At 39.3% G+C, this 18,024-nt stretch overlaps 1 protein-coding gene across 4 annotated transcripts in view; it reads left to right on the top strand.

Annotated features, from left to right (window-relative positions):
• MAP4K3 (mitogen-activated protein kinase kinase kinase kinase 3) overlaps window positions 1-18,024 on the top strand; it is a 144,610-nt gene that overhangs the window by 108,971 nt on the left and 17,615 nt on the right. For all 4 annotated transcript variants that reach the window (XM_067532920.1, XM_067532921.1, XM_067532922.1 and 1 more), the window contains 5 exons: window positions 741-844; window positions 2,234-2,405; window positions 6,268-6,336; window positions 6,429-6,521; window positions 9,601-9,671. In XM_067532920.1, the coding sequence (XP_067389021.1) occupies window positions 741-844; window positions 2,234-2,405; window positions 6,268-6,336; window positions 6,429-6,521; window positions 9,601-9,671 (509 nt within the window). The remainder of the gene's footprint in view (window positions 1-740; window positions 845-2,233; window positions 2,406-6,267; window positions 6,337-6,428; window positions 6,522-9,600; window positions 9,672-18,024) is intronic.

Here is an 18,024-nt window from a genome sequence, read left to right on the forward strand (position 1 = left end):
TTAATATCCTTCATACTTCATTTCAATCCAGGTGTAAAATTAAGTAATATGTTAATTGAATTTTATGTACTGGTGCAAAATAGCCTGAGTTACATTTTTAGGCCAAGTTTGTCATTAAAATTCAGCTTTCTGGGCAACTGGATAGTTCAAAGAATTGACAGTGGATATATGGAGTCTTTCATTTTCTATCACTTTATGACTGCTACATTGTTAAATGATTGCTGTCCTCTGTTCAGTTCCTGTTGGATAAGTGTCTCTGTCATAAAAACAATCATTATAATTGGCACCTTTCTTCAAAGTCTTAACACAAGAGGAGGTTCCTCATGATAATTAGAAAATAGTTGGGACACTCCAACATTCTGGAATGGGAAGCTTTGACTGTCAGTGTTCATGCTATAACTATTGAGTAGGCAGCCTTAGAGTATTAAGACCCATTTACCAGTCAAAAACCTTCAGTCAAACTTATTAAAACAAGCTAGGTATGGTATGCCTTATATAAAATATGGTTTTATTATTATGTTTGTGATAGCACCTACTATGTGCTATGTGTTTTCCAAACTCTTAAGACCTTCCTAAGAGTTCACAATCTAAGGATTGTATGTAGTTTGAAAACTGATCTTTCAGAGTCCCTTTTCAGGTTGGGCACTTTCAGAATTGCAAAGCTGTGTTCAATTAGATGTGAAATGTTTATACTAAGTAAAAAGTGTTACTAACACACTTTACCTTTTTTGTCTTGACAGTGAGGAATCCTTATACAGGCCACAAATACCTGTGTGGAGCACTACAGTCTAGCATTGTCTTGTTAGAATGGGTTGAACTGATGCAGAAGTTTATGTTAATTAAGGTAAACATTGCAATAAGATATCCACAAGCAGGAGCTACCTTCTCTTTAGAATTCAACCTCTTACTATAAATGTTGATTTTCAGATGCATTTATCTGAAAAAAAAATTAGTTGAGTAACCAAAATATAAATAATTTCTTATGTCCCTATATGATTTTCTGTTAATTTCTGCTAGCCACATTCTGAAAAATAAAATTAATGTTATATCATTTGAAAAATGCCAGTTTAAAATGTCCCAAATGTTTAGTTAGCATCTAACAAATATTATTTAGAGCCTTTTCCCTGCACATATCCAGTCCAAAGGTTGATTCTTTTTATCTGTAGGTCTTGTCTTATAGCAAAAACAACGAGTCCTGTAGCACTTTAAAGGCTAACTAATTTAATTTCTGCAGGCATAAGCTTTCGTGGGCTGTAACCCACTTCGTCAGATGTAAGGAATAGAAATCACATAGGAGGTATATATATACATATCCAAGGGTAAGGGCAAATGGCAACAATGGCAAAAGTAGATATGAGCAAAGTCCATTCAGTTAGAGTAGTTGAGGCCTATTCACAACCATTGATTAGGAGGTGAGAATGTGTGAACAGTGACAATTACTTCTTGTAATGAGATAACCATTCCAAGCCCCTGTTTAGATCCAGTTTGATTGTGTCAAGTTTGCAGATGATTTCTAGCTCTCCAGTTTCTCTTTGAAGTCTGTTTTTGAAGTTTTTTTTGTAGAAATATGGCAACTTTCAAGTCAGTTACAGAGTGTCCTGGGAGATTGAAGTGTTCTCTGACTTTTAGTTGTCTTATAGTTATTCAGTGAGAATGTTCTGGCTAATCAATGGGCAGAGCCTTGAGCGAATTGAGGGGAGAACATTGATTTGATAGTTGCGACTTGCTGCCAAACATAAAGGGAAAAGATGACCCATTTGTTTTGGACTGCACTCCAAAATCATATAGTTATTCTTCCCAGCTGACATCTGCGGGGCTAAGACCATAGAGCTTCTTGTTTCTTGCATGGGCAGCAGCCACAGTCTGTTCTGCTAGGGGAAACAAAAGTTTTAAACCTCCCCACCCAGCAGCATCACTCACAGGATCTGGGCTCTCTCCTGCAAGTAGCCAGAAGAAAAATGGTAGTGAATGTTCAGATTCTGGATATTATTAACAAAATCTGTGTGAAGAACCTAAATCTTAATTAATCAGATTTTCCTGCATCTGCCAAGTTCTTCTTATCTCAGGAAATAAGATTGATGTTACGTAAGTGTGCTAACTATGAATAGTAAAACTACTTTATCCAACTTACTATGCTGTTTAAATGACTAATAATTACATATACTAAATTGTTTTCCTTTTTAACTTGTTTGCGTTTATCTAACAGGTTTTTTTGTTTTGTTTCTTAATCTAGCACATAGATTTCCCTGTACCTTGTCCACTGAGATTGTTTGAAATGCTGGTAGTACCTGAACAAGAATTTCCCTTAGTTTGTGTTGGTGTCAGTAGAGGGAGAGACTTCAACCAGGTGGTGAAGTTTGAGACTGTCAATCCAAATTCTACCTCTTCATGGTTTACAGAAACAGGTTTGTGCATTATTATGATTGGATTCCCAACATGCTATCTTATTTTATTATAATTAGAGCACTAGTAACAACTAGGTTCTTTATTTTCCATTAAGGAGATGACACAGTGGTCCCATAATTAGTTACATTGGGTTTTCCACTTAAAGGGGACTCCCAATTGTTCATAACTCTCTCTGATTTTCACCTTCTAAGCTAAAATTTTTGATGGAGTAAATTTTTTTCAAATGTTTGAGAGAAACACATGGGAGACAGAATAAAAGTTGCTTGTGTTACCTTAAGTTAGGCCTTTCTTAACTTGCGTCCTTCATTTGCAACTTCAGTGTTCTCGTGACTTAGTGTTTCCATTGGATTTTAGTAGAATTTCAAGCTGACCGCCGCCTTCTGAGGCAGTTGGTATGAGATGTTTTGGGCCAAATGCAGGGAGCAATTTTAAAGATGGCTGTTAGCTCACTGTTGCTGAGAGGGAAGTACTTCCCTCCAAATATTCGTGGGAAGAGGAGGGGGCAAGGCATGTGTGCCCTGTATTCTACATCAGGAAGCCAACACTTACTTTTCATCCTCATGGCTGGCTTGAGAGCTGTTTGGATGAGGAGCTAGCACACAGAGTCAGCAGCAGAAACTCTTAAGGTGGAAATTGGGTGGTGGAGAGACAGCCTTTCTGGATTGTTCCCCACCCCATTTGAAAACCTGTTGCAGTCGTGAGCCTGGCCCCAGTTCCAGACCCACAATGCAAGCAGTGAGTAGCTCTGTCTCAAGACTTTAGTCATTACTGTGGCCAAGGCAGAAGGTGATATGGCACTCTGCATTGCTCTGTGTTGAGCTTGTAAGTTGCCATCCCCCAGTACTTTTGCACAAACCTCACTGATAGGATACAGTGGAGCTCAATAAAAAAGGCTGTTTTCACTAAAAAGATTTCTGCTGATTTTCTTGCTTCTTAAAAGAATATCTGAAAAATTTTTGCTGCAGTTGAAAGTACAACTACACAAATGACTGTTATCAGTCATAGTGCTGCAGTGTATGACCAGTTAATACCATAATACTTGTGTGTGAGTGTGAGTGTGAGTGAGTGAAAGAGAGAGAGAGAACTTTTAGGTCTATTTTCAAATTGGTATGTGGGGCTATGTAGCTCCTAATATAGTCAATGAAAGTAGAACACTGAAAAGCAACTCTAAAAATGTACTTTGTCGTCAGTCTTATTTCAGTATTGTCTGCATCAGTGATGTATCTGTAAATGTAAAATTGACTATATTCCCTTCTTAATACTTTCTGTTTTTTAACTTGGCCAATTTAACACTTCCCTGAATTACTGCATCTTAGCCTAGTTTTTTTTTTAGTCATTTGAATGTCCTTCTCATGCATCTGTATTGTTGGTAGGTCTTCTTTCCTTATTATATTGGCAGTGCATTAAACCATTCTGTTAATCAGTCTCCTCTCTCCTCTGCTGGCAGGACATTGAGAACGCAGTCTAAAACTCTCTTTGAGAAGGAAAAGTGTACTGTCTGTGGAGGTCATAAATAGCTTGCACCAAATGATTATTATTTTATATATTTGGCATTTGTTTGGAAATGTTTTAAAACAGTGTGCTACAAAATAATTGTTGTTGCTCCATTTGTGTTGCGATTGTGAGTCAGAAAATGCACACGTCTTCTTGTGACTGACAAGCCAAATTATTGGCTCTGAATGTGCATTTTTCTCCAGAGACAGTCAGGCCCAATGGCAGATGAGTGAGACTCCCAAATGACATGTTGCTTCACTGTGTGTGGTCTAAGGCAGAGCCAATGTAATTCCTATGAAATGTGGCAAAGAATACATGCCTGGGGGGTGATGAAGAAGTAGTTTTTTTAATTTCTTTTCCTCATCCCCCTGGTTCTGGCAGCTATGTCACAGGGAGGAAGGTATGCATTACATTCTCAGTAGCTCTCAGTGTTGCTCTCCACACACTCACCCAGACACCCAGTGTCTGACAAGCACCAAGAACACAGCAGTCTTTCAGCTGAGGGAGAGAAGTGCCACCACGTTCCCTGCATGGGTAGAAGGCTGAGAATGGAGTTTTTTGTCCCAAGACACAGTGAGGAGTCTCTTCTCATAATCAAGGGGGCAAAGGAAGGAAAGAGAAAATGAAGTTCCCAGCCTTCTCCTACATTGACACCAAAGATAGTACCACAGTGGGTCCTGGTTATGGTGTCATCCCAGACTTGTTCCCATGAAAGGCTGTTATGCACTGTTTACATGTATACACACGGTGTGTATTTTCCTCACTTTTCCTCACTTTGGATGAAAAGACATTTGAAATGTGAAAGAATAGATTTTAATATTGTTGAGCTGTTACTCTTTTTCTCCCTACACCATTACTAGAAAAATTGCCCATGGAAAGACTCACATACTTTGTACTTCACATTTCTTTCCACCATTTAATTTGATTTTACACAGATATTACTACTGTTTTAAAATCTTGGTGTAGGCTGAATCATTAGTGGCTTAATTTACGTGCAGGGATGCACTCCAGGCCTCACAGATGCCTGTCTATTCAGCTTTGAGGGGAGAAGGGAAATGTCTTGATTCATGCAGTGCTAGTGACTCCTTCAGCTTTTTAAGGAGTGACTTCAGGTCACTTGAGGGGATGCCGCAGCCCACCCATCTGAAAGGACAGTTGCTTTGATGAGACTCATGGAGGTGGAATGTTAATGCAAAAATAGGGGAGTAATCCTTTGGGATCAGAGTACAATCTGTACAAGAGTAAAAGGGAAAAGTAATTGCAATAAAAATCTATTGTGCCTCTCAGCTATATAGGAGTTAAGTATTACTTATTAATAATACCTTAAAATAATGGGCTCCAATTCCAGAATCCAACAGAGAGTCAGGCTGAGGGGATAGAAATGATAGAAATATTCTAAGGCCGGTTTTTCACCACTTTGATTCAGATGACAGATCCAGATTGCCTCAGTGAGCACATTCCTATTACCTCATTTGTGGAGTGCTCTCATTTTTTACCTTACCCAGGACCAAGGATTTGACTTTTTTTTAAAACTAGGGATTAAAATGTTTTTAATTAAGATTGATTCATTAGCTGCTTTTAGTATTTTATGTAACATGTTTTACTTTCTCATCTTTAATAGAAACTGAATTAGTTTCACTCTTGGTTTTATGAAAGGTTCCTAGAATGCCTGTGGTATAGATACCAGATTAGCAAGAGTTGCTTTTTTGTCATCTTGCTAAAAGAAATTTATATTTTCTCTTTTGAGTTGACATGTCCACTGGTCCGAGCTTGTGGGTCAGATCTTCCTCTCATTTGCTGTGATGGAGACACCAGCAGCTGTAATGTGGAAGTAAGGTTACTCTCTACCTCCGTTATTCAAACCGTCTTTGTTAGCAATTTGGAAGAAGGAGTAAATAGTATATAAAATCTGCAGGTGAAGGAGAAGTTGCAAACAGTAGCAAGGACTGGGAACTAGTCCATAGGGTCCTAGCAAGATTTAGAAACAAGGGCAGAAAAATTAGAACAGGATTCTGGTTGGAAAAATGCAAACCAATACATCTGGAGGAAATAATCTGAAACACATACATTTTGTGGAAAGCAGATATACTGAAAGACAGAGGTGACGGTGGACAGCAACTTAAACATAAGTTTGCTTTGTAATATTAATACTTTAATATTACAGCTTCATTTGCCTCTGTCACAGCCAACAAGTTGGATAAGTGGACATGCCTTTCTAAGAGAAGAGAAATTTCACTGGTAAGAAAATCTTTCTGTAGTTAAAAATACAACAGTGCCTTAAATCCTTTTGAACTTCAGATTCTCCACTTTCAAATTTGATGGGAATTTGTGTTGTATATAAATTAACTGTAATTATTTTTATTTTAGACACTACACAAGCGAGTGTTGTACATTTAACACAGCTGGAAAGAGATACCATTTTAGTGTGTCTGGATTGTAAGTTTTAGTTATGAACCAAATATACATATTCAAATTAAGTCACTTGTTTGAGAGCAATAGCTGAGAGATATGTCTTGTTTATTCTCTAGGCTGTATAAAAATAGTAAATCTACAAGGCAGATTAAAATCTAGCCGAAAATTGTCATCAGAGCTCACGTTTGATTTCCAGATTGAATCGATAGGTGAGTAGGATTTTGGTCTGAAGCTTGGTAGTTTGTTTTTAATTTGGCACTGTAATACTAAAGATAGTAATTTTAAAGACTTCGCTGACATGAAATGTATCAATTCCTATGTTTTATTGTGTAGTAATGAGTTGGGCTGAGGATTCAGTGGACTTCCAAAAGAGGGACCAAAATGGAAGAATGACCTCAGAATTAATTCCGGTTAGGCTAAATGGTCTGGTAACATTATGACATTTGGCCTCTTTATTTAAAAAAAAAAAAAAAAAGTCTCTACTGAGGCTATTCAAATTCGTTGAGAATTATTCCTGTTGTTAATTCATTCTTTTCATTTATGCATGCAGTTCAGTTGTTTACTTCAGTCTCAGCACTGCAAATGCAGGAAATACGAACTAGAATTCATTGCGAACTAGCCTCTGTTTTCTGACTAAATTTCTAAATCCCTTTTTAAATTTATATGGCACATCACTGTCTCATGAAAATAAATTTAACTCCTTAGTTGGAGTGTGGCCTAATGGCTAGTCTATTGGACTGGAACTCAGGAGATCATGGTTCTTGGTGAGGTTGGACAAGCCTTGTGCCTCAATTAACCCATCTTTAATGGGGATAATGATACTCTCCTGTGTAAAGTTCAATGAGATCTATGAATGACAAGCACTATTTAAGACCTAGGTATTATTAGTATGGTTATGGCATAGTAGATTAGTGCAACTTCCCCACTTCTCTGCATCATCCTCTCCCCTTTCTGTTCCCAAATGGGGTTCATGAAAGCACTGTACCAAATTTCTTTGTTTCAATTTCTACTAAAAGCCTACTGTGGTAATGCACACATGAAACACGTATCCCTTGGAAGATCTCGGGGGATTTTTATTGAGACTTCATATTGTGCTATGTCTGTCACAAATCATTATTTACAGTTAGGCTATATGGTGACACATGGATGACATGTTGCCTAGCAATGATGCTGCCATTAGTGTCTCTTATACTTAGTCAGTTCCATCAGATTCCAGCAGAATTTAATCAAGGAGAGTCACATAAAATTTGTTCCACAATAGATTGACAATTTGGAATTCTTCTACCTTCATAATGGGTGCCCTTATTTTACACACACTCTTGAGAACTGATAACACACTTTACACTATTGTGGCATTCTGTTCATGACACTCAGAATGACAAGCCACTGTGTTGTTTCTCTACTTCCGCAAGAGTGAGCTTTGCTAGAGAGCTCCCTTGCCACACCTTTCTGTCTAACTCACCAGCAAACTCCCCCAGGCTCTGTGGGTACATCTACACTACAATAAAAACCCACAGCACAGAGTCCCATGGCCTGGGTCAATTGACTCAGGCTCATGGGACTCAGACTGCAGGACTAAAAATTGTATTGTAGATGTTCAGGCTCAGACTGGAGCCCAGGCTCTGAGTCCCAGCCCACCTGTTAGGTTAGCTGAAGACTCACTTCAGTTTAATATACAGCACTGAGATAGTTTTGTAATAAAACAAGAATAAGTGTATTGATAAAGAACAGAGATTTAAATGATAACTAAGCAGGAGAAAAAAAAGATAGGTATGGTAACAAACAAAACAAAATCAAACACTTTCTAGTATCTCAAGTTTAACAGATTACAATCTTGATCTCAGGCAATTACTGTTGCCTATATTCAGTTCCCAGAGACTTCAACCCTCATATTGTTGAAGGATCCATTTTTCACAGATTCCAAAAGCTCTGGCCTCTTTTGTCCCTTAAATGATGGATAACTATGGCCTGTTCTACACTAGAAAAGTAGGTTTGTTTAATTGCTTTCATCAGGGGTGTCAAAAATCCACACCCCCCTGAGTGGTGGTGTTAAGCCAACCTAAGTCCCCATGTAGACAGCATTAGGACAATGGAAGATGTCTTCTGTTGACCTACCTCCCTCCTCTCAGGGAGATGGATTACCTTTACTGGCTTTGGTGATGTCTACATTGAAGCACTACCACGCCGTAGCTGTGCTACTATAGTATTTTAAGTGTAGACAGACCCAAAGTATCTTTTTGCTCCTCGTATTACTTAGAGTCCATTGTGTCTACTTCCAGAACCAGGAAGACTTCCTGGGTGTACAGACTCTGTCCCTGGAGCGCTTTCTAAGCTGTTTCTTCCCTCACTTGCTAGCTTGATTGCTTTGTTTACCTTATATGTAAATGTACTTTTATCGTCCTCTGCCTGTAATCAAACCAGTCAGACGGGAATCCACGACTATAAAGTTATCCTGTCTCTTGAAAATGAATTCTAAATTCTTAACATAGCAATAAACCAATAGAGTTATACAACTCTCTTTTAAAAAGCTAGAATTTTGGTTCTTCTGTAATTTAGAATTTAATTTAATTTAAAAGGCAGTTGGGATCTATGATATAACTCCCCCCTTTTTTAAGACAGTAAAGAAAATGAGGAGAAGAGGAAAGAGGGTATGGGATAAGGAGGATAAAAAGAAAAAGGTTTTAGTTGAAGACTATTTTTAGCTGTTCTTATGAATTTGGGAGAGAAAGGTGGAATGCAAGTTATTTGTAAAGTTCCAATGCTTATGTACTTGGAAACCTTGCACATTTTCTAAAGATTTAAATTCTTAAAATAAAGTTATTGAGAGAATTAATTTAAATTTTACAAATAACACAGGACTCTCATTAACTAATAGTGTTTGTAAAGCCCTTGTAAGACAAAAAATGTGAAATGATATTATTAAATATCTGTCTAACTTTCCCTTTAGTTAGGTGTTAGCCTTCTCTTCCAGCAACACAAGCACTGTATTTCACATGTAAAATGGTATCTGAATTCTTCTCCAGAGGTAGAGGTAGCTGTATTTTAGTGGAAGGTAGAGCTGTAGTTAAAAAAGTTTATTTCTTGGAAAATTTTTGACTAGTTTGACCTGGGTTAAATCATTCTGCTGAAACATTTTGGGATCTTTTGTGAGAGAATTGATGTAATTATAAAAAGTCTACAGACAGAACATAAAATTGCCATAATAGGAAGGTAATGAATGTTCTTTGCCTTGAAAGAATGAATTGGAGTTGTGCATCAAAACTAACTCAAGTGTTCTTTTCCTTCTAGTTTGTCTACAAGACAGTGTTTTAGCTTTCTGGAAGCATGGAATGCAAGGAAGGAGTTTTAGGTCAAATGAAGTGAGTAGAATATCTTCTCTACTATTTTTTGCTCCTAATTTAGTTAAAATGTAACAAGAAAAATAATATTGTTTTATTGAATAAGTTTAAATGGGTTTCTGTGTTAGACATAACTGGACATTTTAAGCACTGTTTCAACAATATCTAAATTTCATGATGAACAAAAAGAATTTGGCTTGTCATCCCAGGATTAAACTTTAAATGTTGAAATCCCTCCCAGAAAGCAAATGGACTTTACTGTATCATTCCGAGAAACAGAATGCGCAGATTCCTCCCCAGTGGGATATTGTGGGATCCATGCTAGATGTATTAGAGGCATCACATTCTGGTGTGGTAATGTGATAACCCACTTTGCTCAGGTTTAAATGGCTATGTGGGGAGCAAAGCAGTGGAGAATCTGATCCCACGAGAGGCTCAATTAGCACAGACCAGGAATTCACCTCTATTGCGAAATGAGCTGTGTATGCTTTGAAAAGGCAGTAGTGACACTTCTACCCCTCCAGCCATGAAAAGAGGAGCTGCGCGGCCTGGGGAGAATAGTGCCTCCTCACCTCTCTATCATGAAAAGAGACAGCTGCGTTTGCGTGCTGCAGGGCCCAGGATCTGAGATGAAACAGTGATACCACCTCTGTTCTTCCTAACATGTGAAGAGGCAGAAAGAAGTAGCAGGGTTAACTAGCAACTGCAGCAAAATGTGAGGAGTACACAATCCAACCGACTTAAGTATTCAGTTTGGAATTGATACTGGGAAAACATTTAGCCAAAAATCATCTAAGTATCTATTCAACGACTCACTTCAGTACTCCATGTCATTAACTCCTTGACACCAGCAGTTCTGATTTCCCAACAGTTGACTGCTCATGCATTCAACTTTCATATTCAGTGTTAGGAAATTCAAGTTCCTATTGCCAAATAGTAAATATATCTGTCATATCAGTGAAGAGAGTGAGCAGGTCACCTTTAAAATACAATTAGTTATCGATAGACTTAAATCATGTCAAACTTAGATCTTCCATTTCATTATTTATTAGTCCCATTATTTATGTAGAATATCCAATGAGTGACCATGCTGAAAAAAATGCTGTTCTTTTTTGAATAACTTCTAGTTTGTCTTTGTGAGCTGCCAAAAATGTATTCTGTACAATTAACCAGACTGTTTTTAATTCTTCGAGTGCCTTCTGCATATTTTTACTTATGGGTTGCTCTGGCTGCTGCAGCCTTAAATGGTGGAGCCATCTCAAACAATGCCCATGAGAGAGTTCATACACCCCCTCTTTATCTCTCGCATCGGCGTTCCCTAATGTTCTGAGGGCCAGGATATAAAAGAGAGCATGGCACCATCTGCCCACCTCAGTTCCTTCCAAGCACAGCATCAGATAGAAGCGAACCTTTTTGGATCTCTTTGATCGGGAGCTTTTCTCCTAAAAATACCATCGATAGTGATTAGTGTCATTTAGTATATTAGATTAGTATAATTGTGTATTAATGATAGTTAATTGTTTAGTTGAGTTAGTATTAGTCACGCATCCAATAAACAGAAGATTGGGTTTTAAAAGATGCACTTCTTTTCTGGCAGTGTTTCTTGCATTGTACTTCCATGTAAGATGCCTGGCATGTCTTGGTGAGGGACATTCTCTATCCAGATGCTCTGTTTGCAGTACATTAATTCCTAGAGCATGTAAGGACAGACAAAAGACTCCAGGCACTTGTTCTTTATGAAGCATTGACAGCAAACCTATTGGATCTGAGGTGTCCCAGAGCTCAGAACTTAAAGACATGTTTGCTCCAAGTTCAGTGGCTACTAAATCCCAGGTGCCTATGAAGACTCCAGAATTGGCACTGAAATTCTCTCGTGCCGACAGCATATCTGGCATTCAGAACATAGGATTTGTTAATAAAAACCTGTAAGGCCATCAGCAGTGGCCTCTGAGTTAAAGGCTAAGCCTTGAAAAAAACCGCCTGATCCTTCTGTAATGGTTTTGAGGAATGTGGCTAAAGAGAAGATGACCAGTGTTGTAGGGCCAAATCCCATATGGTTTATTTGTCATTGCATCCATCAGACTGGGATCTGTTTACTTCAGTTCCCAGGCCAAAAACGAAAGTGGTCCAAAGTGAGAGATCTAAATGGAGGCCTCAATTTGTGGATCCACTAATTTTGCTGGATCCAAAAACAATGTTGAAGACTCAACCAGAAGTGGCAATGGTACCATTATTGAGACAGCAAAATATTGATATAGTAGTAGCAGAAATTCCATTAGAATGGATAATGGTCTGAATCCCTGAGAGAAGACCTCTGTGGGAAGGAAGAGAGAGGTTCTGTCAAATATCTTCCATGCAGATTCCTACATCTGAAAAGAGAGGCAGAATGGATGTAATACCTCCTTTAGCTCAGAAGTCTTCACTTCCTTTCAGGCTCTGACTAAAACTACCTTTGTTTGTGATGCTTCACCTGCTGGTTCTAGAGATGTTGCTCATCATATCAGTAACAGGACTGACTGGCTATACGGACTCTCTCCTCAGGCCCTATGCCACCAGCACTCCCAGCTATCTTCATGATACCATAGACTTCCTGAGAAAACTACAATCCATCGGTGATCTCCCAGAAAACACCATCCTAGCCACTATGGATGTAGAAGCTCTCTACACCAACATTCCACACAAAGATGGACTACAAGCCATCAGGAACCTTTTCCCTGATGATGATATGTCACACCTGGTAGCTGAACTATGTGACTTTGTCTTGATCCACAACTACTTCAGGTTTGGAACCAATCTATACCTTCAAGTCAGTGGCACAGCTATGGGCACCTGCATGGCCCCACAGTATGCCAACATTTTTATGGCTGACCTAGAACAACGCTTCCTCAACACTCGTCCCCTAGCACCTCTCCTTTACCCACACTACATTGATGACATTTTCATCATCTGGATCCACGGGAAAGAGTCCCTCAAAGAATTCCACCATGATTTCAATAATTTCCACCCCACCATCAACCGCAGCCTGGACACAGGGTACACAAGAAATCCACTTCCTGGACACTTCAATACAAATTAAGGATGGTCACATTAATACCACCCGATACCGAAAACCAACTGACTGAAATACATATCTTCATGCCTCCAGCTTCCACCCTGGACACACTACACGATCCACTGTCTACAGCCAAGCCTTAAGATACAACCGGATTTGCTCCAATTTTTCAGACAGAGACGGACACCTACAGAATCTCCTTAAAACATTCTTAAAACCACAATACCCACCTGAAGAGGTGAAGAAACAAATTGACAGTGCCAGACGGGTACCCAGAAGTCACCTACTACAGGACAGACCCAACAAAGAAAACAGAACACCACTGGCCATTACCGACAGCCCCCAACTAAAATCTCTACAACACATCATTAAGGATCTACAACCTATCCCAGCAGATGATCCCTCACTCGCTCAAGCTGTGGGAGGCAGACCTATCCTTGCTTATAGACAGCCCCCCAACCTGAAACAAATACTTACCAGCAACCATACAAGATGAACACTAACTCAGGTACATACCCCTGCAACAAACCCCGTTGCCAGCTCTGCCCACACATCGACTCTAGTGACACCATCACAGGCCCTAACCACATCAGCCACACCATGAGGAACTCATTCACCTGCACATCTACTAATGTAATAATATGCCATCATGTGCCAGCAATGTCCCTCTGCCATGTACATTGGCCAAACCGGACTGTCCCTACGCAAAAGAATAAATGGACACAAATCAGACATAAAAAATAGAAACATCCATAAACCAGTCGGAGAGCACTTCAATCTCCCAGGACGCTCTCTAAATGATTTGAAAGTTGCCATACTTTTACAAAAAAAACTTCAAAAACAGACTTCAAAGAGAAACTGCTGAGCTTGAACTGATCTGCAAACTTGACACTATCAAACTGGGTTTAAACAGGGATTTGGAATGGCTATCTCATTACAAGAAGCAATTCTCACCTCCTAATCAATGGTTGTGAATAGGCCTCAACTACTTCCCCATTGTTGTTCCTTAAACTTGGGGGGGGGGGGGGGCGGCGCTGTGTGTGCGTGTGTGTCTGCCTTTTGATTCCTATTTCTTGCATCTGAAGAAGTGGGTTATAGCCCACAAAAGCTTGTGCCTACAAAAATTAAATTTGTTAGTCTTTAAAGTGCTACAGGACTCTCGTTGTTTTTGCTGTATACAGACTAACACGGCTATCCCTCTAAAATATTCAAGTTCATATCAACAATCAGAGGGCCCTTCTATGTTTCATTCTCCTAGGGCAGGATTTACTTCTGAATGTGAAACCCTTAGACAATCCTGGTAAACTGGAGTAGAGTGTTTCTTTGGGAAGGGAGCATCTCGGATTTCTGTGGGTATCCAGTGATCAGGGACTGGATACCACCAGGAGACACTTTGGAGGGACCCTGCAGCTAGAGTGCACCTGTAGGGCAAAGGCAGAGCTGCTGTACACCAGAGGATAGTGCTTGGGTGGCTAATACGCTGATTATGTTCAAGAGTTAACACCCAACTGCATAGGCAAGACTCCCTAGCACTGTTGGCAAGTGGCAGCAAGGTGACTGAGCCTGGGGTTCGTCTGATTTTTCCTTCCTAACTGCAGTATTTTTGCACTTCATTGAATTTCATCTTGTTATTGTCACACCAATTCTCCAATTTATCATGTTGAATTCTAATCCTATACTCTAGAGTGCTTACACCCCTCCCAAACTTGGTGTCATATGCAGATATTGTATTCTACACGCCATTATCCAAGTCATTAATGAAAATATTGACAAGTACTAGACCCAGGACAGACCCCTGCAGCATCGCAGTACGTCGTCCCAGTTTAACAGCAAACTATTGATAGCTGTTCTGAGTACGGTTTTTCCACCGTTGTGCACCCACCTTACAGTAATTTCATCTAGACCACCATTTCCTACGTTGCTTATGAGAATGTCATGCAGTATAGTGTCAGAAGCCTCACTAAAATCAAGATATGTCATGTCTAGTGCTTCCCCCCCATCTGCTAGGCCAATAATCCTGTCAAAGAAGGAAATTAGGTTGGATAGGCATGATTTGTTCATGACACATCCATGTTAACTGTTCCTTCTCACCCTGTTATCCTCTAGGTGCTTAGAAATGGATTGTTTAATAATTTGTTCCAGTATCTTTCTGGGTACTGAAGTTAGGCTGGCTGGCCTATAATTCTCCAGTTATCATTATGCACTCCCTATCTACTCTGCATTGACTTGAAACTCTCAATCTCAACTATGTTTATTTTCATATTTCTGTAAGACCCCATTTCTGTAAGCCATAGCAAATGCCTCCACTGTGTGTAGGCCAAAGACATTTTCAATAGAATTTCTCCCTTTTGGCCTTACAGTGGCCCTCAGGGATTTTACAAAGTGCTTTTCAGTTGTAGACATGTTTACCCATATTTAGAAGATTGGCTGCTCAAATCAATATCACATAAGTAACTGCTCAAAAACATTCAATGTACAACATCCATCTTCAAAGATTTGGATTTATTAATAAATGTGACTGTCATGGTTATGAGATTCCTTTCATAGGAGCAATCTTAAATTCTCTGGAGGGCAGAGCCCTTCTGCCAGACTACAGATTTCTAAGGCTTCAGGCAATTGTAGGCATACTTCATTGACAGTGTACCTAGAAATCAGTCTTTTTCCCCCCCTTCTGGGGCTTATGGCCCTAATGGTAGCAATAACATATGACATACTGTACTCTTGCCTCAGGAAGAGGTCTCTACAGCACTGGCAGTAAATTACAGCTGTAGTATGGATGGTATGCACAAAACACACTTCTTGACATGGTGGTCTCAAAGGACAAATGTTTTAAGAGGAATGTGATTCAGTTATCCAGCCCCATCATTGACAATCACTTTGGATACATCCAACAAAGAATGGGGAACTCATCTAAACTCCCTTGTGCTTCAAGGGATGTTGGAACTCCCAGGAAAGGAGACTACAGATAAACATATTGGAGCTGAGCGCCATGAGCCATTCATCTGGCTCTCAGATCTCTTCTTCCTCATATCGAAGAGAGGTAGTTCAATTGTCAATGGACAGTACAAGTGCCATGTATTATGTCAGTAAGCAGGGAGGAGCTCATTCATCATAGTTACACAGTGAAGCAGACAGGCTGTGGGATTGGTGCAAACAGCACGACGTTTATCCAGTAGCCCTGCAACTACTAGCAAAGGATAACTTAACAGACGAGCTGAGCAGAGAGAGACAACACAGTTACACAAGTGGTTGAGAAAAGAAGTGATGCACAAGATCTTCAGCAATTGGGGATATCTTGTCTCAACACATGTCGTCAGTTTTGGACAAGGGCAGGAAAGGACATGCAGTACATATTGGATTCATTTATACTGAATTGGGGAAAGGTCTGCTGTATGCTTCTCCTCTTTCCATTGATACAGAAAGGAGTGAGGAAGATAACGTAGGATGGGCAAAGAATGACTTTAGTTCCTCTGGTGTGACTGACACAGTAGTGGTACGTGAATCTACTTGGGATTTTACAAGATGCTCCCAGTATTGCCGATCTATTGTTGCAGTAGCAGAGTAAGGTCATTCATCTAGATCACTTGTCTCTGCCCTGACAGCATGGGCTGTTGGACTTTAATGGGCCTTGAAAGATCTTATCCTTTAGATGTGCAGCAAATGCTAATTAACTCTAGAAAACAAGCAACCAGAAGATACCAATTTAAATGATTGTGGTTTATAAGTTGGATATAGAACAAATATGAATGTGTGGAACTGGTTCTGGTGTATTATGGAATACTTACTGCATTTAAAGACTGAAGGTCTTTCAGATTCTTTGCTGAAGGTTGATTTGGCGGCGATATCAGCATATCATGTATTGATAGATAATAAATCAGTATTTGCACATAATATGGTCAAAAAAATTATAAAAGGACTCTCAAATCTTTATCCATCTGTAAAGGGTCCTCTTCTGTGATGGGACCTCAATTTACAACTTGTAAAGTCGCTCTTTGAACCCCTTGGCAGAATGTTCTTTATTTCATCTCTGTTAAATGTTCCTATAATTGTTATAACTTCAGCCAGGTGAGTTAATGAATTATGCGCTGTGATGAAAACTTGCTGCCTTTAGAACATCTTTCTTTCTACTCTCAGGGTAAGTTGGTCTGCTAATTTGGGGCCTGTTTGACTCTTCACTGCTGTTAGATACCCAAATAGCCACAGTCATTAAAAAATTTAACTGCAGCTGCCCAGAACACCTATACTTGATCCTATCAGACACAGACCTTGGCCATGTTGAGCCATACATTCATTACCTTCTAAGTGATATTTACAAGTCATATCTGGGAATGAACCCATGTACCACGGTAAAGCTCTAACTGGTTCAGAACAGCGAACCCATCTGCTTAGCAACACAGGTCACTCTGAACAGCTCAAGTTCTCTGTTCTGACATTTGAGTCACAGAATGGGATTGGTTTTAGCTACTTTAAAAAACACCACAAGCATGAGCTCTCATCATTGCTACATTCCAGTGGAGCAGTGAAACTTGACAAATAAGGAGTGATGTGTGAGTTGAGGAAACAGAACTTTCACAGGAACTTGACTTAGATTATGGAGTTCACTGCTACAATGGGCAGGGATGACTTTTGAAACTAAATGCAGAATTTGCTACTTTGAATTAACTTTCTCTTAATACGTCCTAAATGTAAACAAACAAATTAATTCTCAAAAATTATTCAAGATGCTGCTACTCAAGGCTGGGAAAGAAGCTAGGGAGGAGTTGTTTCTATTCCCAGAAGTAAGAAGAAATTTGTAAATGACATAAATAGGTTGAACTATATTCGTTTGGTGAATTTGGGATTATATTTTGATTTTTTTTTCCAGTTGACTGCACTGACTTATGCAGCAGCAGTTTTATGCAGTGCTCTGGTGCTCACCTAAATGAAAGCTTATTATAATAATATGATTTCTCTGCAATAGATAAAACTCCATTTTTAAGTGTTGGCATCGTCTAAAGCAAATGTATGTTGGAATGTTAAATTTTCTGTTCACCGTGGTTATGTATTCAACAGATTTTATTGTATTCCCATAATTTGTTTTTCAAAATAGCAGTATGCTTTTGTTTAATAGTGCTGTTGTCCAGTAAATGTTTTCCATGCTTTCTGTTGTGTCTCTGCAATATTTTGGCTAGCAGTATTGCTCTTGATCTCCACAGCATAATGAGCCTTATTCAACACCCCTGAAATCATTGGAAAGACTTACTTTGATTTCAGTGGGCTTTGGATCAGGCTCTGTAGGCATAGCTCTACTCCCTACAATCCATCTGAATAACTGTGGTAGGC

The sequence above is a fragment of the Emydura macquarii genome, unplaced genomic scaffold (genome assembly GCF_026122565.2).
Source record: "Emydura macquarii macquarii isolate MOO-44397 ecotype Brisbane River unplaced genomic scaffold, CSIRO-AGI_Emac_v2 contig_3305, whole genome shotgun sequence".
Lineage (NCBI taxonomy): Eukaryota > Metazoa > Chordata > Testudines > Chelidae > Emydura > Emydura macquarii.